We start from the raw sequence: 24,635 nt of genomic DNA, 5'->3' as shown, positions 1-24,635 counted from the left end.
CACCTCAGTGGCGGAATGAACTTGTCTGTGATGTTCAAACAGCTGAGTCACTGAATGTCTTCAAACAACACTTAAAGATCTGCCTCTTCCTGAACTCCTTACACCAGCACTTCAAAACTAACTTAAACAACTATTTGCTTTTCTTGCCACATTTCCTCCAAACAGATTTTTACACTCTTGATGATCTTATTCTATGACCCAGTGAACCAGCATCGATGTATTCATTGACAGAGACTTTAAAAGCACTTCATTAAGTCACTCTGGATAAGGGTGTGTGCCAAATGCCATAAATGTAAATGTAGTATATATATTTACCTCTAAAGCTCTAAAAGTTAATTAGGCTGCAATTATGTACCTTGAATCTTTATATAAAGGTACACTCGGCATTTCCAGGTGGAAAAGATAAGAGCACCACTGCAAAAAAAAAGTGAGCAGTATTTTTATTTATTTATTTTTGATCCCTTGATCTGAACACATGAAAACGTTGGTTTCTCCGCGCGCTCCCGTCTCGCACAGAGAAGCAGAGAGGCGGAGAACGGGCTCGCGCCTGGAGCTGGGAGCTGTCCCAGGAAAACATGGTGCTGAAGCCTGCAGCGCGAGCGCGAGCGCGAGCTGACCGGCCTAAACACCGCGCGTGCTAGACGCGCTACACACAATCCGTCCAGTGAATGGTACGAATCGCCGGTTCCAGGGCGAAGTAAAGGGGAAGGCGCTAACCACAACGCATAGATTTCGGGACGCATCTAGAGATACACGACGACACGACGGCAGGGAAAGAACGGAAGGTAACGGTGGGTTCCCCCTCCACCCCCCCAACCCCGCAAAAAAAAAAAAAAAACCCTCCATCTTTCTTTGATGACGGTAGATACCTCACGCGCTAGAGCGCTGGCCTTGACTGATTGATATCTGATATGCTTTGGACTGCGCGAGCCTGCTCTCCGGATTGCCGAGCGCTCGCGAGTCCCTGGACGAACGGACAGGCGTTTGAGGGAAGACCTTTACGGATATTAGGACCTACGCTTGTCATGGCACGACAGAGGCAAAAAATTGTCCAATGGGTGTGGAGGATCAGATCACCAGCCCGGGATTCCTATTCTGTTACCTGCGTGACACCGAACTGGACCGTTGCTTGGGTCAGCTCGTGCACATCATTCTCTTCGCTCGTGATGCCGCTTTAAGTCTGACCAAGAATCTGTGTGGCTTATTATAATTTTGCTGGGTTTTTTCTGAAGGACACAATTGCAAAGAACACCACAGCTCGCTGGAATACAGCCAACCTATATTCTAGGTTTTTTATTAAAGTTAGGAACGTCAACGTGCCATACAGTAGTCTTTTGTGAGCTCGCATCCTGTGTTAGTGTATAATTAGCAGGGTAGGGATTCGAACCAAAAAGAGTCGATTCTTCGATTGAATTCATTCCTCATACGGCCGAGAAAGGAAGAATTGGCTAGTAATTAAAAAATAAATACCCACACGAATGAGCTTAAGGTAATTTAGATATGTTGCGACCAATCTAAATTATTATGTTGCGAACCAAATTGTGATTTACTCATCATGAATGTTTAACTGAGAATAGTAATGTCAAGAAATCATGTAGTTCAAAATATCGCAGTATTATAATGGTATTTTTTAATTAATATTGCATTAAAAAAAACAATATCTCGTGTCCTGTCCCGTGTTTTAGCTTTTACAATTGAGAAAATTTGCTGTATTGTAAGGAATCAATTCCGGGAATCGACTCCATTGATTACCAACACTTAGAATGAGAATTGATGAGTCGACTCTAAAATGTCCAGAATCGAATAGCCCAGGACCGGGCGACACGTCAGTGGACCGTTATGTCTGTAGAATGTGTAGCGCGTTTTGAACAGAAACATTCTCACGAAAAGCCGTTACACATTTGTTAGCCTTAGCTCCTGTAGCCGTCGGGGTGCGAGCAGTGATTCTGGTTAAACCGATTTGCGTCCATTACTGTGACTAGCCGGAACAGTTCGCTATACGCTAAGCTGGTAAGGTGTTTTCCCTCTGCACCTCGTCCATCGTTAAGCGAGTAAAAACGGGCACATGTGGTGCGCTGTCGGTGTCGGTGTTGGATGGTGCCGGAGTTCGCTGAGCCGTTTACCGATGCTGCGGCGCGAGGGAAAGCAGAGAGGCCGCCGCTGTCGCGTCTTGTTCAGTGACCTGAAGGCTTTGCTGCTCAGGCCACCACCGCCACCGGCACCGTCGGCCATGGACGGAGCGCCGAGCGCTCACGGCGCTTCTCCGACGGAGCGGACGCGGGATGAGGACTCCCCTGACGCCGCCGCTGCCGCCGCCGCAGAGTGGACTGGAGGAGAAGCGGAGCGGAGCGCCACGGAGAGTCCGGACGGCGGCAGCTCGAGCGAGGACTGCACCAAAGAGAAGCTCGACGAGAGAGCCAGTCTGGAGAGCTGCACGGAGAGCGGAGCGCGGACGCCGCTGTGCCGGATCTGTTTTCAGGGCGCAGATCAGGTAAGAGGGCCTTCAACACACACACACACACACACACACACACACAGGACCCCATAAATCAATCTACATATCATTATATTTAAAATGTGGAAATTTCCACTGACATTCACATGCATTCATTCACCAGTCTTCGGTAAGCACTTAGGGATTTGGCGGATCTGGAGTCTAATCTGGGAATACCGGGGTCACGGAGTGGGAATACCCTCTGGAAGGGATGCCTGTGACACACACACACACGCACACGCACACACACACGCACGCGCGCGCGCGCACGCACACGTTCACTTATAGGGGCAATTTATTGTGGCATGCCATGTTTTGGGGAGACAAGAGGAAACTAAAGGAAAATAAAGGGAGAAGATGTATATAGAAGTCTACAGACAGTAGCACGTGTCTGTGTCAGGGATCGAACCAGAGCTCAGGAGCTGTGAGCCAGCAGCATTACCTGCTGTGTGCCACCATGCCAAGCTAAGCAACAAAAAGTATTTTGTTTGTCCATTTCTAAAGGGATGACTAACACAAAAAAAGCTCCAAAACAGTTGAATGATCTGATCTGATATTTTGTATGTGCTGGAAATAGGAATAGGAGGCAGATACAGAACAAAAGATATAGATGATTTTGAAAGATATCTGCAGGCTTTCGCTCTTATCCTTTATCGCCTTACTGATTTTAATGAGAAACCGCGTCAATATCGGCTACTACTGCTGTTTCTAATTTAAAGTAAAGAGGAGGACCTGACCACCGAGAGTGGCAGGAAAACAGACTATAGAACCTTTGAAGCCCCATCCTACATTGAAGTAATGAACAGCGGGGCATCTGTGCTGTTACACAAGCACAATGATGAGATCTTCTCCCTAGCTGAGGTCCCCTTGCACTCAGACTCAACCACAGCGGTTCTATGTGACTGATATTTGTCCTTAACCTCTGCCATGTGCAGGGGAGAAGCTGATTATGTGTGTCATTATGTAAAGGTTAGCTCACTGGATTCCGTGGCATACGTGTCAGACGATACACACACTTCGTTTAACACTGCCTTGATAATTGACTACTGAGTACTTATAATGATTAGGAACTGAAAACCTTTTATATATAAGTGAACACACCGATCATGTGCCATCACTGTTGAGATATTCCTTCAAATAACTAAACGACAGACACCCACAAGCCGAACGGCAAAGAAAAGGACAGAGAAATAAGCCACAAATCCAAACGACCAGCCAGAACGATTCCTCAGAGAAATCCTGTAACGTGTGGTCCGACGTTTTTTCAGTTGTCCACTCACAGTGGCGGTCAAGTGGTTAAGGCTTTGGGTTCAAGCCCCAGCACCACCAAGCTCCACTGCTGGGCAACTGATTAAGGCCCTTAACCCTTCCTGCTCCAGTGGTGCTGTATCATAGCTGCCCCTGCACAATATCCACAATTTCCTCAGCTGGATATGCGAAATAAAGAATTCCACTGTGCTGTAATGTATGTGTGGCGATAATAAAGGCTTCTTGCCCTCAGTTCTTTACAGCAGCTTCAATTTATCCCACCATGTACCACCTCTAATTAAATGCTTCTAAAAGTTTACAGTGAAATATGAAGCGTGGAAAGAAAGAGATCCTTGGTGCTTCTGGTGAGTTTATGTAGCTAGAGAAGTTAGCTTGCTTTGCTAATCTGCCAAGGAAGCTAGCACGAAGCATAGCATATAGCATGTACATCAAACGACCAATTTCCACACAGTTAGTTGTGGTGTAATTTGATTGGTCGAGTGGCGTGGCGTTTCAAGAGTGCTTATATTTCCTTTAACCGCACTGGGACGTTTCACTCCACGTACAAAATCACTTCCGATTTCAGAACACTAGTGTTAGCCACATCATCAGCGGAAATTGCAAATGCTCCATTTTCTCTGAGGATAATTATAAAACATAAACAAAAATAAACACAATATTAGGTCCTAATGTGTCTGAACTGTCAAGACGTGTCTGAAATATCAGTTTCGTATAAAAACAAGATCACGCATTGACATGAAATATTGCTTAAATGTAATGTATGTTGAACAAATTAGCTACTGATTTATATTTTGGCTACTACAATTCATCAGAACTAAAAAAAACCCAAAAAACCACTTCCCGCTCACAAGGGATAACAGTATCGTTCAATACACTCCCAGTGGAGATAAACACAGATAATCAACAGGAGGATTAGTCAATTAAAAAACAAACAACGTTATAACGATGTTTATAGAGGCGCTTATAATGATATAGAGGCACGTATAACGATAACGATCAATACGTGTCACGACATTCAGCTTATCGATACCTGTGGCACTCACAGGAAAGTGTATCGTGACAGTTCATTGTGATATTAATATTATATGGCCATATGATATCCCACTCCTAGCCCCGGCAGGATATTTCACTCTGGTATCCATCAGTGTGTGAAGTGTGTTATGGAGGTCTGGCTGCCGGCTGATGGATGGTTCTTTGTCTATAATGAGAGCAGTGCAGGAAGCAGATGGGTCTGTGAGAAGACTCTCTCTAGCAGAGGTGTGTGTGTGTGGTGTGTGTACGTGTGTGCATGTGCATTTGTTAGACCTTGAGTCACTCCATTTCCTGTATCTCCATCTTTCTTGCTCTATCTCTCCTCGAGCGCCCACGGTTCAAACAAGGACGAGCTCTTTATAAATGGTCCACCACCCAAACCCGAACAGGGGCAGGAAAATACACAAAGGTCCTCTGCTGCCTGCGTGACACACCCGGGACCAGTTACATGCTACGGAAAAAGAATAACGCTTTCCTTTTTCTGTCCTACCTCCCGCTCATCATGAGGAGAATTCCACCTTGGGCCTACTCCGGTCATGATTTTAATGAGGGACAGATAAACAAGAGAGAAGGGAGGAAGAGAGAGAGGGGGAGGGAGGGGGTAGAATGAGAGAAAGAAGGCGAGAGAAAGAGAGGGAGAGGGGGTGTGAAAGAAAGTGAGAGAGGGGGGGAGGGGGTGTAAAAAGAGAAAGCATGTGAGAAAAAGTGAGATAGTGGGGGGAGAAAGAGAGAGAGGGAGAGAAAGAAAGAAAGAGAGAGTGGGAGGGAGGGGGAGGAGAGAGAGAGAGACAGAAAGAGAGAGAGACAGAGAGAGAGAGAAAGAGAGGCAAGGAGGAGAAAAAGAGAAAGCAGGCGAGAGAGAGAGAGAGAGAGAGAGAGAGAGAGAGAGAAGATTGAGAGTTCTTCAATAAAGAACAAGTGGAAATCCACAGAGCAGTCTCACTGGAAGACCATCACGTCTGCACAGTTTGAGTCACGCTGTGTTGATTAATTAGCCGTGTCGTTAGACATGATGTGCAGTGTCCAGCAGGACACGTCCAGTACGAACTAACCACCTCAGAGCCCTGACTGCAGGAGGGTACGGAAAAAGCAGCTCAGGACCTGGATTAAGGAATACTTCAACGCCAAACTGCGGGTGAATGAAAGATTGTTAGAGAGCCAGTTAGCATGATCCGGGCTGTATGATGTCTTCTAGCTTCTGAAGCTTCATGATATTTTCCAAGCTGTAAGTCTCTCAGAAATTCTTTAAACGCACATATGAATTAAATTTGCTTTGGGGAAAAAAATCAATATGAACATTGCTTTATTGCAGAAAATGCATTAGAGAAGCCGGCTTTTTTTTTTATTTGACCTCGTCTTTGTATTGCCTCTAAATCAACAAATCTGTAGCCCAGTTTAGTTGTTGTCTCATTAGATTTGTTGCAGTTTAGCACTGCGTCCTTTCTTCAGCATTGGTATTTGTATTACATATACACTATATTGCCAAAAGTTTTGGGACACCCCTCTAAATCGTTGAATTCAGGTGTTGTTTTTCAGGGGTTGGTCTCGGCCCCTTAGTTCCAGTGAAAGGAACTCTTAATGCTTCAGCTTCATACCAAAACATTTTGGACAATTTCATGCTTCCAACTTTGGGGGAACAGTTTGGGGATGACCGCTTCCTGTTCCAACATGACTGTACACCAGTGCACAAAGCAAGGTCCATAAAGACATGGATGAGTCCTGACCTCAGCCTGATTTGGGAACCCCTTTAGGATGAATTAGAGCGGAGACTGCGACCCAGACCTTCTCGTCCAACATCAGTGCCTGACCTCATAAATGTACTTCTAGAGCAATGCTCAAAAATTCCCATAAACACACTCCTAAACCTTGTGGAAAGCCTTCAGAAGAGTTGAAGCTGTTATAGCTGCAAAGGGTGGGCCAACTCCATATTACATTCATGTGCATGTAAAGGCAGATGTCCCAAAACTTTTGGCAATATAGTGTATTTTGGCAATATAGGCTCTGGGTTGTTGATCAGGAGGATCGGGGTTCAAGCCCCAGCACCACCAACCTCCACTGTTGGGCAATTGAGCAAAGCCCTTAAACCTCCCTGCTCCAGGGGTGCTGTATCATAGCTGCCCCGCGCTCTGACCCCAACTTCCTCCGCTGGGATTATGTGAAGAAAAGAAATCCACTGTGCTATAATGTATGTGTGGCGATAATAAAGGCTTCTTGCCCTCAGTTTTTCTTCTTCTACTATAAGCAGCTTTTGTCTCAGACTGTGGGGTTCTTTAAGCTTCAAGCAGTTGGTGTTTATTTACCTCACGAGGTGGCTGCTACGACAGACCGACCATAAAAACACCAATAAAACGACTTATTAAAAATTGACTAATGCCAAACTGAAAACGCTGTCAGGAATAAAGTACTCTTATCTTTCACGGCAGAATCACTGGCTTTGTGACATCTTTCGGGGTATTAGGATCCTGGGAAAGAAAACGCTCTCCGTGTTAAAATTATACATACGCAACCGTCCTTCTAGATCTGCTTCCTCTGTACCTTGGAGAAAGAAATATACCTGTGGAAAAAAAAAACCCTTGTTTTGTTCTTCTGCGTCATAATTAGTTCCACCTGCTAGAGGTCCTGTAAGTCTGGAAAAAAACGCAGGTTATCCTTTACATTGTTTTCCAGAAGCAAATCAACAGGCTGGTGCCGCATATTAAGATAACATGATAAACATCACCGCGCACGCAAGAGTGGAGAAGAAATATATTAAGTGTGTTTTTTTGTTTCACTAAACCCCTAACCTCCTCCTCCGAGCCGGTTCACCGAGCGAGCTCATTTATGATCGTCTTCGTCTATTCTAGTGAATAAACATTAGTGAATTCAATTCAGTACCGGTTAGCATTCGACTGGGACGGAGTGGAGCTGGAACACATCGCAGCAGATTTCAAGAAAAAGTGTATGTATGTGCATGCGGAGAAAAGAAGTGGCTGTAATGAACATCAGCGATGCTGTTGATTTGGCTTCCATTAAAGCGGCGAGTCTTCTTGGATACGTCTCTGTCACGTTTTGCGGGTCTGGATCCTGATATTCTCGCCCGTTTCTCTCGGCCAAGTCTGGATGGAGACCGTCAGGGAACGCTATTTTTTTCTGCCACATATTCTCAATCCGATTCGAACACATGGCCATTCTTCTCGGTTCTACACTGTAACTTTGGCAGTATTCATCTCACTCCATCCATCAAACCAGATCAGTATTCCAGTCCCTGTTGACAAAAAAAGCATCCACACAGCCATGATGCTACCACCACCATGCTTCGCTGTTAGGATCGTGTGCCAGGAACTGTAGAATATATCAGACTAGACGTCTTTTTTCCCTCGTTCTTTCTTTACTCTCAGGGCATACTTTGTTTTAGACACTCTCAATGGAGCATGAAAGGTCTCCATCTCATCACACCCTCCGCTCTCTGTGTATAAATTCCAACTGCACTCGCAGCTCCGGTACGAATTTCAGGACAACACACACACACACACACACACACACATCAGCTTCCATTCACACTCATTCGACTTGTGTGGGACACAAAACCTAAGGCCAGGAAAAAAAAAGAAAGGTATTAAAGAGACAGAACGAGACGTTAATGTTCTCCGACACACACACTCCTGCCCTCGGTGAACTTCTTATGTAAGATTCAGCTTTGTGCAGCAACACAGTTATTAAGCTTCGTGATGTGTTGCCGAAGGGCCTTCTAGGACCGAAACAGACAGTTCTTCTTATCGCTTAATGTTGCTTTATTAATTCTAACTGACACCGCCTCTGTGTCACTGATTGGAGATGAATAGGTTCATGAAGAGGAGAGATAAATGTGATTGTCATAATATCATAATTTCAAGTTTATTAGCGCGCCTAATAATTGCCGCAGAGGCAATCGGAAGACTATAGGGAGCCCTGGGAAAAAAAATTGTGCCGAGCCCCAACACGACAAGCATTTCAGATAACTGCCCTCAAAAATGGAAGGTTTTATTTTCTAGCTGTGTTAATCAGATGCCTGTTCAATCATTTAAACCGCTCCGATGTTGCGCAGACTCGATAACAGCATGCGGACTAGTGTTTCGGTTTTCCGCGATCGCTAAAATCGGAGCTTATACATCAATTCGAGGCCCGGAACAATAACAAATTTGAACAAGAGAGCAGGATTAACATAATGCTTCAAATCCCTGAGCCGCCTCGCACGTTCCTGCTTCCTGGTGTCCTACTCCTCTCGTTTGCTTTGTCTTCCTGATAAGTCACGGGCATGCTAACACGACAAAGGCGGTTTCCTCGGATGTCACTTCTCATTGCCTGTTGTAAAGTTTTAGGCTGATTCCCACATTTTGACATTTGACATTTCCACAGTCTTCGGTTGTCAGTCCTCATCCGACTGATTCATAAAGACTAATAAGCATGTTCATGTGCTGTTTCTGACAGCCTTCACTCTGGGTGTCGCAGTAGCTGAGGTTTGTATCACACTATACAACACAGTCAGCCTTTACACACACACACACACACACACATATATAACTAAGACAGGACTCAACTGCAGGATGTAAATCTAGAGGAATAAAATCATCAGGTTAGAGTGCGGAAAACAGCCAAGTGGCCTGCAGGTGAGTCGGGCAGATAGACTGATTGGCTCACTTGACTCAATTAGATAAAGTGGCCTCATTTCCTGCTCCAATATGCTGCATCAAGTGCTCCATCAGACAGGCCCTGCACACACCATGATTACCACACTTAGTGTTTAAGAGCAAAATCAGATGAATAATTACTGATATAAAGCTTTCCAGATCATCCAGATTATATACTAGTATTATTCTACATATTAATGTAAAATCCCACACTTACACAGTAATCTAGTGTACAGTACAATAGCATTTTGGTTTAGAAATGTATTCTGTAATAATTTTTTGGTTTGGACTAGCATTGCTGTTTAACTAGCTGGTGATTTAGCCCTTGCTTCATCGTAATCTACGTAAAGAGAGTGATGCACTGGCACTTGAGTCTGTCCAGCTCTCTTCACTCTGTTCAAACAGATCAGGTTCCAAAGATTGAACTTTCATGCTAAAACCATCATCGCGCTCATGATCTCATATCTCACTAACTCGCTGTCGTAAACTCAGGATATAATTACATTGATATCTGAAACTTGGAGTCCAGCTTTTGCACCAGCGTCCCCAACGTATTAATATGACACTGAATGTCACTATAAATTGCGAGTGAGAAAAGAAGCTGTTTTGTTTTTAGGAGCTAACAACAAAATTAGACGCTTGTCTATAACGGCAGAGTATTATTATCCTTCCATCCGTTCTCTACACTGCTTATCCTACTGGGTTGCAGACTGATCTCAAGAGAATTGGGGGACAGAGCAGGATACACCCTGAGGCAATCAGGCTAACCACTAGGCCACCGCTTGTATTATTAATGCTAGCAATAATAACTTAATATAATAATACGTCAGTGCTACACAACCACGACCTTGTCATGGGAACACAGCACCAGCTAACAAACTAACACCAGACTCACAAAACACCTACTAACTAATGTACACCAATCAGGCATAACATTATGACCACCTGCGTAATATTGTGTCGGTCCCTCTTTTACTGCAAAAACAGCCCTGACCCATCGAGGCATGGACTCCACTAGATCCCTGAAGGTGTAGTGCAGTATATGGCACCAAGATGTTAGCAGCAGATCCTTTAAGTCTTGTTAGTTGCAAGGTTACAGGACTTAAAGGCAACTTTTAATAGATACTGACCACTGCAGACCGGGAACACCCCACAAGAGCTGCAGTTTTGGAGATGCTCTGATCCAGGCGTCCAGCCATCACAATCCGGTCCTTGTCAAACTCGCTCAGATCCTTACGCTTGCCCATTTTTCCTGCTTCTAACACATCAACTGTTCAGGTGCCATGATGAGGAGATCATCAGTGTCACTCACTTCACCTGTCACTGGTCATAATGTTATGCCTGATCAGTGTACAATAACTATAGACTCTATGGCCAAAGGTTTGTGGACACATGACCATCACATCCATACTGTATATGTTTTGGTCACGTGTCCACAAACCTCTAGCCATATAGTGCATTTCAGGTTTGAAGATTATTGAGAGTAGATAATCAAAAGAGGCAGATGTTTCTCACATTATAAAGCAACACAGAATACAAAAGTGAGATTTCCTTAAATCAGATGTAATCTGCACAGAGCAGGCGACCAGTTCTCAGTGTAAGACCCTTATACCATAATCCTCTTAAGTGAAGTGTGTTCCTGTAAGAAATTCTGTCCTTCACACATACAAATGCATCCTCAGAATACTCTATATGCACCGCCAGCCTGTCAACCTGGAGCCTCCTGAAATCTCTAATCCTCTCAAAGAGAGCTGAACAGGAAGTACTCTAGCACTCTCTGACTTGCTTGCCCTGTGCTTTATAAATGCCTTTGTGCTTCGGTTTATTTCACCAAAACAAACCTTCACCAAGCTGTTCATCACGTATACACTGCATTGGTCAATGCCACAATAACAAACATTAACAGAAGATATTTACATTGTCCTCTGAAAGGACCAGAAATTGTCCTGTCCTTTTAAAATACAGAAGCAGGGATCAATAGCGAGTAACCTCATGACCCAACATTTAATGTGCCTGAGGCACGAGGAAAGACCTGACGTATTACCAAAGGGTCTTAACTGTTGAGCCCCAGTCTGTAATGATTAGAATAGCTATTTCAACCACAGATGTCACCACATGGGTGGGGTTACAAGGGCAAATTTGCAGGACATGACCCTGTATTATTATCCTTCCTTTTTTCCCCTCCTACCTTTACCTCGTTTATGAAAGTGTCATTCTTAGTGTCTTCCATAGTGTCTATAAAGAACTCAGTAACTACACTGACCCATTAGTTCCTCAAGAGCTCTGCTGTAGAAAGGACATTATCAACAGGTACTGTTCAGTGTCACCCAAATAAGGATGAGGTTCCCTTCTGAGCCTGGTTCCTCTCAAGGGTTCTTCCTCATATCATTTTTCCTTGCCACCGTCGCCTCAGGCTCGTCATTAGGGATAAATGTTAGGGATAAATAGTAACATAACTTTAGGATTTTTTCTAAAGCTGCTTTGAGACAACATCCATTGTTAAAAGCGCTATACAAATAAATCGGATTGAATTAATTTCTTACATTTTCTCTTTTCAGGAAACCTTTAAATATTTAATGTAGGATCTGACAACTTTCCAAAAAAAATTTCCATCTCATTTCAAAAGCAAGACCTAGTAACCTCTCAGAGATCTTTGGGGAACTGTAGTGTATTTGTACATACAGAGGTTTTGAATTTATAATGGTTCAGATTCAGCAGGTTTACACTGTGGAATCTTGTCTTCTGGCATCTGATGACATAAAGCTCATGCTCTAGCTTCAGAAATAAAAGAAGACACTAAAGAATATGGACACAGAGGACAAGATAAAAGCAGGTCAATTAGTGCTGCTTCCATTCATCTACATAACCTCTTTATCCTGGTCACTGACGAAGGGACACAAGCAGGAATCCACCCTGGATGTGACTCCAGTCCACTGAAGGGCAACATGAGAATAATATACATTCATTCATACCTAGAGGCAAGAAATACATTCCTATATAGCTAGGAGGAAAAACAGAGGATCCAGAGGAGAAACAGTCCCTACAGCTGATAAAACAAGGATTGAACACCGGACCCTTGAACTGTGAGGCTACACCATTGGATCATTTTCTGCTCTCAGTCACTAACTATTGTCTAAACTGTAAGGAATGTCACTTCATGAAATCCAGCTCAAATCTTACGGTGTAAGTCCAGCTTTAACCGAGGTTCATAGCGGCTAAAATCGTACAGTGAAAGTCTAGCATCATAGCGTAACGTTAGATACCAGAGATATTCCATGGTGCTTTGTTCAAAACCTCTCCAAAACCTTCTTCTTCTTCTTCTTCTTCTTCTTCCAAGCAAAGGACAAAATATGCTCACCGGCTATCTGTTACTCTGTAACCATTCACCAATGCACCTGCTAGTTCAGAAGCTAGCCTCAAAAAGCCGTCAGCATTGACAGCGCTAATACGGATAAGTGGTGGAGACCCATCTAAATGAGTGCTTGTTAAAGATGATGAAATGTTTCGCTGTGCTTGTATGTCAGTGTTCCAGAAAGCTCATTTCCTAATGTGGGAAGCCTAATGCCCTGGCAAATAAATAAACATAGACTATGGAAAACCAAGACCCATAAAAGACCGTCAGTTTCTGGTTCTGGAAATGAATTTATGGCGGTTTATATGACAGTGAATGACTTTCTGTAGGATTGAGCTGCTTTCCCAACTTAAGAGTAAAGCTGGCGTCTTACAGCAGAGAAATGATGATCTTCAGAACAGAGGTTTCCCCAAAGCTCAGATTTTATAATGAGGACGAGATTCTTGACCTCATGGAGTACAAAAATCCCAAACTTCAGCTGAGACTTTGGGCGAGACCCAGTCGATATTAATGATTTATATTCATGAGTGAAAAGAAGTTTACTTTTCTGCTGCTCACATGGAAAGGAACAGACAAACTGCTCTAAGCAAAGTAGCCTTGAGCAGTCTGGACCTGCGGGCAGTCTAGACTTTACTGTCGTCTGCATCTGAGGTGGAAAAAAATGGCAATAGCAGTCGGTCTCCTTTGTTAATACTTTTGTATAAAAACCAAGTTGGAATTAAGTTGAAGGAACAAAAGGTCCAGACAGCAATGCTACTGCTGAACAGAGAGGGAACTTTTATACTGTAATTATAGTTATAGTTATAGTTACTGTAATAGTTACAGTTATATTTACAGTTACAGTTATAATTACAGTTATAGTTATAGTTACTGTAATAGTTACAGTTATATTTACAGTTACAGTTATAATTACAGTTATAGTTATAGTTACTGTAATAGTTACAGTTATATTTACAGTTACAGTTATAATTACAGTTATAGTTATAGTTATAGTTACTGTATGTGAAATCAGAGGCTCTGTTGTGTTTGTTGTTCTGATCCTGGACAATACTGAACCACTCTGACTCAGGAACACTGAACTAGGAGGAAATATGTATTTGAAATTTATTTACAAAAACCTAAATAACAAATCTATAACATCTTTCTTTCTTTCTTTCTTTCTTTCTTTCTTTCTTTCTTTCTTTCTTTCTTTCTTTCTTTCTTTCTTTCTTTCTTTCTTTCTTTCTTTCTTTCTTTCTTTCTTTCTGCTGGTTTTTCTTTCTTTCTTTCTTTCTGCTTGTCTTTCTTTCTTTCTTTCTTTCTTTCTTTCTTTCTTTCTTTCTGTCTGCTTGTTTGTCTTCCTTCCTTCTTTCCTTCCTGTCTGTCTTCCTTTCTTCCTTCCTTCCTGTCTTTCTTTCTTTCTTTCTTTCTTTCTTTCTTTCTTTCTTTCTTTCTTTCTTTCTTTCTTTCTTTCTGTCTCTCTCTTTCTTTCTGCTTGTTTGTCATTCTTTCTTTCTGCTTGTTTTTCTTTCTTTCTTTCTTTCTTTCTTTCTTTCTTTCTTTCTTTCTCTCTGCTAGTCTGTCTGTCTGCTAGTCTGTCTGTCTTTCTTTCTGCTTGTCTGTTTGTCTTTCTTTCTGCTTGTCTGTCTCTCTATCTGTCTGTCTGTCTGTCTGTCTTTCTTTCTGCTTGTCTGTCTCTCTGTCTGTCTGTCTGTCCTTCTTTCTTGGCTATATCATAGCCACCAGCCAGGTCTCCTCAGTTATATGGCAGCTCTCAGTCTCAGAGACATGTGAACTCAGTGAACACATCATGTCTGATCTGCAGTGTATCACACACTCAGAGGAAAAGTCTAGACTTTATTGTCGTCTGCATCTGAGGTGGAAAAAAATGGCAGTAGCAGTCGGTCTCCTTTGTTAATACTTTTCTATAAAAACCAAGTTGCAAGCCAAGGAACAAAAGGTCCAGACAGCAATGCTACTGCTGAAGAGAGGAGGAGAGGGAACTGTTATAGTTATGTGAAATGGGGCTCTGAAACCGTGGGTAATGACCCCATGTGGGATTGGAAGAAACTCATCATATACAAACAAGCCACATTTTAATTTTAGCAAGTTTAGGAGTTTTGCGCTGTTCCTGGACAATACTGAGCCACTGACTCAGTCCAGAAAGCAAACACTAAACTGGGAATAAATATGTATTTTACATGAATAAATAAAAACTTAAATAATAAATCTGCAACAAAAAATCTAGGATGGTCACAGCTTGGAGATGCAGAAAATTCATAACGTCCATTTGAGGACAAATTCAACTGGAACTGCCGTTAAAACCATTTTTTTTACCTCGTTTTACCCGTAGTTATCATGTGCAGAATTTTGTTGATAAATCTTTAATGATCTGTATTTGTCTAAAAACAAACACAATGCAGTATTATTAATATTATTATATAAATATTATTAAATTATTGTCCTATAAGTTCCTTCGTGATATTTTCCTAAAGTCTTTCTTTCTTTCTTTCTTTCTTTCTTTCTTTCTTTCTTTCTTTCTTTCTTTCTTTCTTTCTGTCTGCTTGTCTTTCTTTCTTTCTTTCTTTCTTTCTTTCTTTCTTTCTTTCTTTCTTTCTGTCTTTCTTTCTGTCTGCTTGTCTTTCTTTCTGTCTTTCTTTCTGTCTGCTTGTCTTTCTTTCTTTCTGCTTGTCTGTCTTTCTTTCCTCCTTCCTTTTCTTCCTTCCTTTCCTTTCCTTTCCTTTCCTTTCCTTTCCTTCCTTCCTTCCTTCCTTCCTTCCTTCCTTTCCTTTCCTTTCCTTTCCTCCTTCCCTCCTTCCTTCCTTCCTTCCTTCCTTCCTTCCTTCCCTCCCTCCCTCGCTCTGTTCCCTTCCCTCCTTCCTTCCTTCCTTCCTTCCTTCCTTCCTTCCTTCCTTCCTTCCTTCCTTCCTTCCCTCCTTCCTTCCTTCCTGTCTGTCTGCTTGTCTGTCTGTCTTTCTTGGCTAATCTGTAGCCACCAGCCAAGTCTCCTCAGTTATATGGCAGCTCTCAGTCTCAGAGACATGTGAGCACAGTGAACACATCATTTCTGATCTGCAGTGTATCACACTCAGAGGAACGCAGATATCCACCATCTTCCACATGCTCAAGCTCACACACATGTCCTGGACTCCAGGCTCCAGATGGCTGTGGCGTCGTCGGGATTTGAACAACTTCTTAACGTTTGTCACACTGCATTGTTGTTCACAATTGCCAGCATCAATACACATTTGGCTAGAATTTAAATCTCTGTCCCAAATCACATGATGAACAGTAAGTAGTATGAATGAATAGTAATGAATAGTAACGTTATATTCACTGCCACAGAAACCAGACGATGGTTCAAAACCCCTTAATAAGAGCTTGTCTTTTAGATATAGTCAGCTGGTTAGTCCTTACTATAGCTGACTGATCAAGCCTCAGTGCTCGTGCATTGCCTGTACATTCTGTAGGATCATATACCTACTGGCTACTGTTAGCTAGCTAAAATGTAAGCTCTGGTTGAACAGAAAAATTGAATTTAAGAGAATCTCACAAGGCTCTACAAATCTCACAGGACTACATATACAGGTAACACTCTTACACTGCACTACTGTAACCATCAACAGTATTTTCTAGACTCTCAAGGTACTTTATATTTTTTATTTACTGCCAGTTTGCATGTGTACTGTAAATGGACAAGCGTAAGGATTTGAGCGAGTTTGATAAGGGCCAAATTGTGATGGCTAGACGACTGGATCAGAGCATCTCCAAAACTGCAGCTCTTGTGGGGTGTTCCCGGTCTGCAGTGGTCAGTATCTATCAAAAGTGGTCCAAGGAAGGAACAGTGGTGAACCAGCGAAAGGGTCATGGACAGCCAAGGCTTAGTGAAGGCTGGCCCGTGTGATCCGATCCAACAGACGATCTACTGTTGCTCAAATTGCTGAAGAAGTTAATGCTGGTTCTGACAGAAAGGTGTCAGAATACACACTGCATCACAGTTTGTTGTGTATAGGTTGTGTCTATCTATCTATCTATCTATCTATCTATCTATCTATCTATCTATCTATCTATCTATCTATCTATCTATCTATCTATCTATCTATCTATCTATCTATCTATCTATCTATCTATCTATCTGCTACTAACCTGCTAAATCTAGCTACACTATATGTCCAAAAGTATGTGGATGCTTGACCATCATACTCATATACAGAATATAACATCCTTATTCCAAAACCATGAACATTAATATGGAGCTCTTCCTCCTTTGCTGTTATAATAAGCTCTATTGTTCTGGGAAGTCTTTCCACTAGATGTTGGAGCATGTCTGTGTGGATTTTTGATCCTTCAACTAAGAGAGAATTAGTGAGATCAGACACTGATGTTGAACGTGGAGGTCTGAGGTGTTCCAGTTCATCCTAAAGGTGTACAATGGGGTTGAGTCAGAGTCAGGACTCTTGAGTTTTTCTACTCCAACCTTCTCAAACTATGTACTTCATGGAGCTCTGTGCTTCTGTACAGGTGCATTGCTGTAACATGTTCGGACCTGTTAGTTCCAGTGAAGGGAAATTGTAACACTACAATACACAGAATCAAGAAAGTGTGTGCTTCAAACTTTGTGGTAACGGTTTGGTGAAGAACCATAGATGGGTGTAACGTCAGTGTAGCTGTTGAGTAAAATAAAGCAGCGTATTCGTGCAGTAACTCTTGGCTTTATTGAGATCTCTAACTAAACCACCATGGATTTATAGTAGCTAGTGATGGGAAGTTCGGATCATTTTACTGACTCGGATCTTTGAATCTTGTTCAGCAAAATTTTGTTCATGTCAGCAGAATATAATTACAATGTTATGTGTTAATAGCCAATTACTTACCAATTACACTTCTACTTACACAAACGTTGATCACATTTAGAATAAGACAAAAGTATATATCAACCAAATTGTAGGAAACAGAAATGATTAATTCACTGCTATGCTATGCAGTCTGTTAGTTTACCTCACCTCCTGTCCGAGTCTTTCGTTCTTTTGTCACCTCACATTCTCATAGGCTAAAATCATGCAGTTTGTACCAGAATCTCCCGAGTCTTCGGGTTTGAGACGTCCGTTCATCATGTGACAGCCCCATAGGCTTAGGCTATGCAGTCTGTGCTGGAAATAGAAATGATTAGTTCATCTACCGAGTCTTCGGGCCTGAGTCGTGCGTTCGTTCATCACGTGAAAACCTCATACACTTAGGCTATGCAGGGAGATGAACTAACGTTTCTGTTTCCGCCACAGACTGCATAGCCGAAGCCTATGAGCGAATGAACGACTCGGGAGAAGAACTAATCCTGTTTCCTGTACAGAACCTGTAGGATGTTGTGCATGTGCGGTCAATACAAAATGAACCAAATCACCCTCTGAGACGACTCACTGTTCCCGAGTCACATTAAGGATTCGTTCAAAATGAACGACTCCTTCGTGAACGACGCATTCGCTAGTTTATACACAAGCCTATTTATTGCAAGTTCACTTTGTTTTGACTTGTAAGACTGTGTCATATATTACTAAGATTACAGTCTGCGAACAAAGAAGGTATTAAACCAAACGAGTTCAGCACAGTCATCGTGTCTGCTTACTGCTCAATAAGCAATGTGTGTGGAGACAAAGTTTCTCCAGAAGGAGCATTTGTATTCTCATAATAAAGGCAGTGACAGAAGGATGTACAGTCATTCAGCAAATTGGCTAAAAGAGCTCCATGCAAACACGGCGGCCTTTCTCATGAGTGTTTTTTTGTGTCTGCCACCCACGTACAGTTTACCGAAGGCACTTTCAAGCTGTGCAGCGTAGTCCCGCAGCTCCTCTGAATACGGCGGCTGAATAACCGAGATCGTATTGCATTTTTTTTAACGCCTAACGTTGCATGGATGGAGCTTTTCAGGAATCTGTCAGTGCAGGCGCAAACGATGGAACCGCATCAGGAGCAGAACTCAGGATTTAACGCAGACTTTTAGCCTTGAGGATGGTTCAAAAACATGACATGCAAAGCAACACTGGCTGATAATGAGGTTAACTGTGGGCTCTGTATTCAGCGGAAAATGCTACAGCGACTGTACATCACAGCTTCAGGGTCCCTGGTTCAAATTCTGAGCTCAGGTTGGTGCGTTCATCTAGGTTTCCTCTCACCTCCCCAAAACATACACCAAACCATGAGTTATGAGATTTCATGTATCAGGATGAGTTCCCTTTTGAGTCAGGTTCTGTAAAATATATATCCTGATAGTACAGGACCTGTATTCCTCCTGATTTGGTCTGTATTTAACCAGGTGACACTGGCTGAAAGGCTAAAAACAGCATTATTTTCAGCAACATTTAAAAACAACCCTCATGCAGGTGTCTGTGTCTGTATCAGGAAGGTTTGAAAAGAACTGTGCCAGAATTCTGATGGACTAACATCCTGAAGTAACACCTGAAGAAGCTGTTGATGCTCTCATTATGGTTTATACCTGCAGTGTAAGGTGTTAAAGATGGCAAAGCAGCATTTAAACATGTAATAAAGTATGATTAAGACAAACTTTTAAAATAAAACTTAGGCTCAACACCACAGTTAACCAGCACAGCCAGTGGCGTGATTCACAGGAAAATGGGACGGCTTTTAGAACTGTATAAAATACCTGGGTCACAACTGTATTGATTCACATGATCTGTAGATATTTCCACTTTGTTGCTTTTTCAATAAAGTCTAATTTTTGTTTTTTGGGGAGTTTTTCCTCAACCCCAACATGAGCGCTGATCATTAGGGAAGATTTAAAATGTATAATTTATAGCCTGGATTTCTATATTTCTGTAAACCTGTTTTGTAACCGTGTGTGTGTGTGTGTGTGTTGGGTCCTGCAGGGTGAGCTGTTGAGTCCGTGTCGCTGTAGTGGCTCGGTGCGCTGCACTCATGAGCCGTGCCTGATAAAGTGGATCAGCGAGAGAGGCTCATGGAGCTGTGAACTGTGCTACTACAAGTACCAAGTCATCGCCATCAGCACCAAGAATCCACTACAGGTGATCTGCTACACCCCAGAAACACATCCAGCTCATATCCAGTTTATATCCAGCTCATATTCAGCTTATATATAATTTATATCCAGTTCATATTCAGTTCATATCCAGTTCATGTCTAGCTCATATCCAGCTTATATATAATTTATATCCAGTTCATATTCAGTTCATATCCAGTACATGTCTAGCTCATATCCAGCTCATATCCAGCCTATATACAGCTCATATCCAGCTCATATCATATCCAGTTCATATCCAGCTCATATCCAGCCTATATCCAGCTCATATCCAGCTCATATCCAGCTCATATCATATCCAGTTCATATCCAGCTCATATCCAGCCTATATACAGCTCATATCCAGCTCATATCATATCCAGCTCATATCCAGCCTATATACAGCTCATATCATATCCAGCTCATATCCAGCTTATATCCAGCTCATATCCAGCCTATATACAGCTCATATCCAGCCTATATCCAGCTCATATCCAGCTCATATCATATCCAGCTCATATCCAGCTCATATCATATCCAGTTCATATCCAGCCTATATACAGCTCATATCCAGCTCATATCATATCCAGTTCATATCCAGCTCATATCCAGCCTATATACAGCTCATATACAGCTCATATCATATCCAGCTCATATCCAGCTCATATCATATCCAGTTCATATCCAGCTCATATCCAGCCTATATACAGCTCATATCCAGCTCATATCATATCCAGCTCATATCCAGCCTATATACAGCTCATATCCAGCTCATATCATATCCAGTTCATATCCAGCTCATATCCAGCCTATATCCAGCTCATATCCAGCTCATATCCAGCTCATATCATATCCAGTTCATATCCAGCTCATATCCAGCCTATATACAGCTCATATCCAGCTCATATCATATCCAGCTCATATCCAGCCTATATACAGCTCATATCCAGCTCATATCATATCCAGCTCATATCCAGCCTATATACAGCTCATATCCAGCTCATATCATATCCAGCTCATATCCAGCCTATATACAGCTCATATCCAGCTCATATCCAGCCTATATACAGCTCATATCCAGCTCATATCATATCCAGCTCATATCCAGCCTATATACAGCTCATATCCAGCTCATATCCAGCCTATATACAGCTCATATCATATCCAGCTCATATCCAGCTCATATCATATCCAGTTCATATCCAGCTCATATCCAGCCTATATACAGCTCATATCCAGCTCATATCATATCCAGCTCATATCCAGCCTATATACAGCTCATATCCAGCTCATATCCAGCCTATATACAGCTCATATCCAGCTCATATCATATCCAGCTCATATCATATCCAGCTCATATCCAGCCTATATACAGCTCATATCCAGCTCATATCCAGCCTATATACAGCTCATATCCAGTGTTATGTGAAACAGTGTTTGTGATATAGTGCTTAGGAATTTCAGGAGGAGCTTTAGACTCTGTGTGTGCATGTGTGTGTGTTTGTGTGTGCATGTGTGTGTGTGTGTGCGTGTGCAGGCATGTGTTTGTGTGTGTGTGTGTGTGTACTCAGACGAAACACCAAGCACAAAGTAAATTGTAAACAACTGACTGACTATATACAGAAAATGACTGAGTATCAACCTCTTTAAAGAATATTACTAAAGGTGAGCTGAGACGTGATGAGCTGGTTTAAAGCACGCTATGATTCATTGATATATCTGCACACACACTTACCTTACCGTCTCGTTAGTAGCTGTTTGTAAAAGTCTGCTCGGGTTATTATATATAACCGGCGCATGTGTTTGTGGTTTCCGCGTGTACAGTGGCAGGCCATCTCTCTGACGGTGATTGAGAAGGTGCAGATTGCAGCGGCGGTGCTGGGTTCGCTCTTCCTCATCGCCAGCATCTCATGGCTCGTGTGGTCTTCACTCAGTCCCTCGGCCAAGTGGCAGCGCCAGGACCTGCTCTTCCAGATCTGCTACGCCATGTACGGCTTCATGGACCTGGTGTGCATCGGTGAGTTGCGTGTTTTCCTTCACCAAGGGGAACAGATGATTACTTCAACACACACTTTTCGATCAATTAGTACAGAGAATTTCCTTTTTCATTCAGATGATGACGGGTTTTTGCTTTTGAGTCCTCTCAAGGTTTCCTCCTCATATCGTCTCAGGGACTACCATAAAAGCTTCTTCGAGACAAATTCCATTGTTTAAAGTGCAATACAAGAAAAACTGCATTGAATTGAATTAAAATATTTCCCAAGAAGTGGCTGAGAGATGAGACAGCAGTTTTAGACAGTTACTTTGCTTGATTCATGCAGTTGTTATGCTTGATAATCGTCTGTCAGACACCACTTCCATAACCACAAGCTGTTGGGACGTCCTTCCTTAGACACTGTCTATGAAATAGAGCGACTAAACCTGACTGGAACTGCGATAAGACTTTCTTCTCGTGGTGAGACGGGAGCAATATTACAGAGTACGGCATGAAAAAGTGAAAGGCTTTATCAACTGTCTACATCATCGTCAAAAAAAACAGAATCAATAAGAATAAAATAAATACTAAGCATAGAATTCAATAAAATTACAATGTAAATAGAATTAACAATACAGGTGGGAAAGGGAAGAAACTATATGCAAAAATATTCAAATGTATATACGGATGCAGATGGGTGATAGAACAGCATGACTGGTGTGAGTAAAGTGAGGATGGAATTCTAGTGCAAAAATATATGAACTAAATGTGTGTTGAAAAGGTGAGTCCAGAAACCTCAGGTTCTTGGTGTTGTCCTGATTGATGGTGTGCAGGACGTACTTCAGGTAGCAGCAGCTTCTCTGACCTCAACAGAGAGAAGAGTCCAGTGTTTGGATGGCTGAAGTCCTTCACTATTCCTTGGCATGAATGTTTTTTAAAAAATCCCAAAGGAAAAATCCCAAAACCTGTGTTGCATACGGTGGTGTTTTATTCATGCTTAGGAGCTTGGACTCCTATTAAGGGGTAAATGTTAGGGATGGATGGATGGATGGATGGATACTTTCTTCATCCCAAAGGGAAATTCATAGCTTCCAGCAGTATCCACAAACACAGGTAATAGATTAAATAGGAAGGAATATAACAAAAAATACTAAAATACCCAAATTTAGGGTACAAAAATATAACAAAAAAATATATCAAATAACAAAATATTACACAATTTAACAAAATACAGCAGAAAAATACTAAATACAGAGAGTTAAGGAATAAATATAGAGAAATAGTATCTCTCTATACTTCTGGAAAGCTGCTTTGGACAACTGTTAAAAGCGCTATACAAATAAATTGAACTGAATCGAATTAACCCTTTTTACCAGTACACTGGCGTTCCAGTCTGCCAGAGAAATGGGAATCGATTTATCAGGCATTTTCAATCAGTATAAACAAATGAATTATTTTCTAGCCGCGAGCCTGATATAAAATGAGTCAGGACTCTGTTAGCTTTCAGTGTGTTTTAGACGTGTATTTTATAAAACACTCTGTTGGATAAACCTCACACATAATTTTAGTGGATGAAGATAACGGCTTCGAGTCTAAAATCTGACTTGAGGCAGAAATGGGTTTGATATCAACATGTACTTTGATGATAGAAACATTTGTGTGGGGGGAAAAAAAACTGACCATTTCTGGGGGCTTTTTTGGAACTTTACTATGAATATATTGCCTCTAGTAGGCGAGGGAAAAGCAGGAATACTTCTACAAATCTGTAAAGCCCTGAGTGTATTCTTTCATGTGAGCTTCATATTAACCCCCACTGTGGAGTGAGACATGACAGACATTTAATGCTGAAAAAAAAGGAAATAAATTCCATTTTTTGGCCTCTGGTAAAAAGATTTAACATCATTACCTAAGAGTGTTTCCAACTTCCAAGATATTTTCTCCTTAAACTTGCTTGCATCTGCCAGGAGGTTATGACTTAAGGATAAAGCCTTTATTATCGCCACACGTACATTACAGCAGAATTCTTTTCCTCACATATCCCAGCTGAGGAAGTTGCAGTCAGAGCGCAGGGGCGGTTATGATACAGCACCCCTGGAGCAGAGAAGGTTAACAGCCTTGCTCAATTGCCAAAAGAGCTTGGTGGTGCTGGGGCTTGAACCCCAAACCTCTGATCAACACCCCAGAGCCTTAACCACTTGAGCCACCACTGCCCCCTAATCAATCTTAATATCTTATCTTTCAGGATCAGATAATCCAAGATAATCATCCAGAGCATACGCAAGTCCAAACTTAGTAGTAACATTATGTAAAATTTCCAACAACAACAAAACAACTATCTTTGGTGTTAGTATAAAGTCTCGTCTCAGCTGTTTCTCACCTTAATTAAGACGCGTTGGTCCAACTGTCCCCCCGGAGCGCCGCAGGGACGGCAACACCGCACGCACACTCAGAGCTCATTTAGTTAAAATCAACTGGAGAAAAAAAAGCAGGAAAAGAAGACAAGGCCGTGGGCGTTATTGAGCCGTCTCATACTTGGCTATGGATAATTGAGATATTTATACATAAAAGCTGCCAGATTCACTCATCTCGGAATTTAAATGTGCAGACAGACTCGTCTAGACTGAGCCGAGCGTGAATTTTCCACTGCTCAGTGAGATCTCTGTCTGCACATTAAAGTTTAAAGCAACGCTAAAGCTAATTGATCTCTGACTTCTCTCCGAGCAGCAGAAAAGAAGTCCAGAAGTATGTCATGAAAAGCAGAAAACATGAATAAAATAAAATAGCAGAACTGACTGTACACAATAAATCAACTGAAAACATTTTTGACTCGAACAAAAGGATAAACTATTTGTACTAAGGAA

General features: G+C 42.0%; 1 protein-coding gene across 1 annotated transcript in view; it reads left to right on the top strand.

Annotated features, from left to right (window-relative positions):
- The first annotated feature begins 518 nt into the window (after positions 1-518).
- The window catches only part of marchf4a (membrane-associated ring finger (C3HC4) 4a), a 31,889-nt gene continuing 7,772 nt past the window's right edge, over positions 519-24,635 (top strand). The window contains exons 1-3 of the mRNA XM_058380591.1: positions 519-2,491; positions 19,651-19,806; positions 21,624-21,816. Coding sequence (XP_058236574.1) covers positions 2,066-2,491; positions 19,651-19,806; positions 21,624-21,816 — 775 coding nt within the window. The 5' untranslated portion in view covers positions 519-2,065. The remainder of the gene's footprint in view (positions 2,492-19,650; positions 19,807-21,623; positions 21,817-24,635) is intronic.

This window comes from Hemibagrus wyckioides, linkage group LG26 (genome assembly GCF_019097595.1).
Source record: "Hemibagrus wyckioides isolate EC202008001 linkage group LG26, SWU_Hwy_1.0, whole genome shotgun sequence".
Taxonomy (NCBI): Eukaryota; Metazoa; Chordata; class Actinopteri; order Siluriformes; family Bagridae; genus Hemibagrus; species Hemibagrus wyckioides.
The sequence above is the reverse complement of the archived record's forward strand: the minus strand, read 5'-3'. Positions and strand labels throughout refer to the sequence as shown.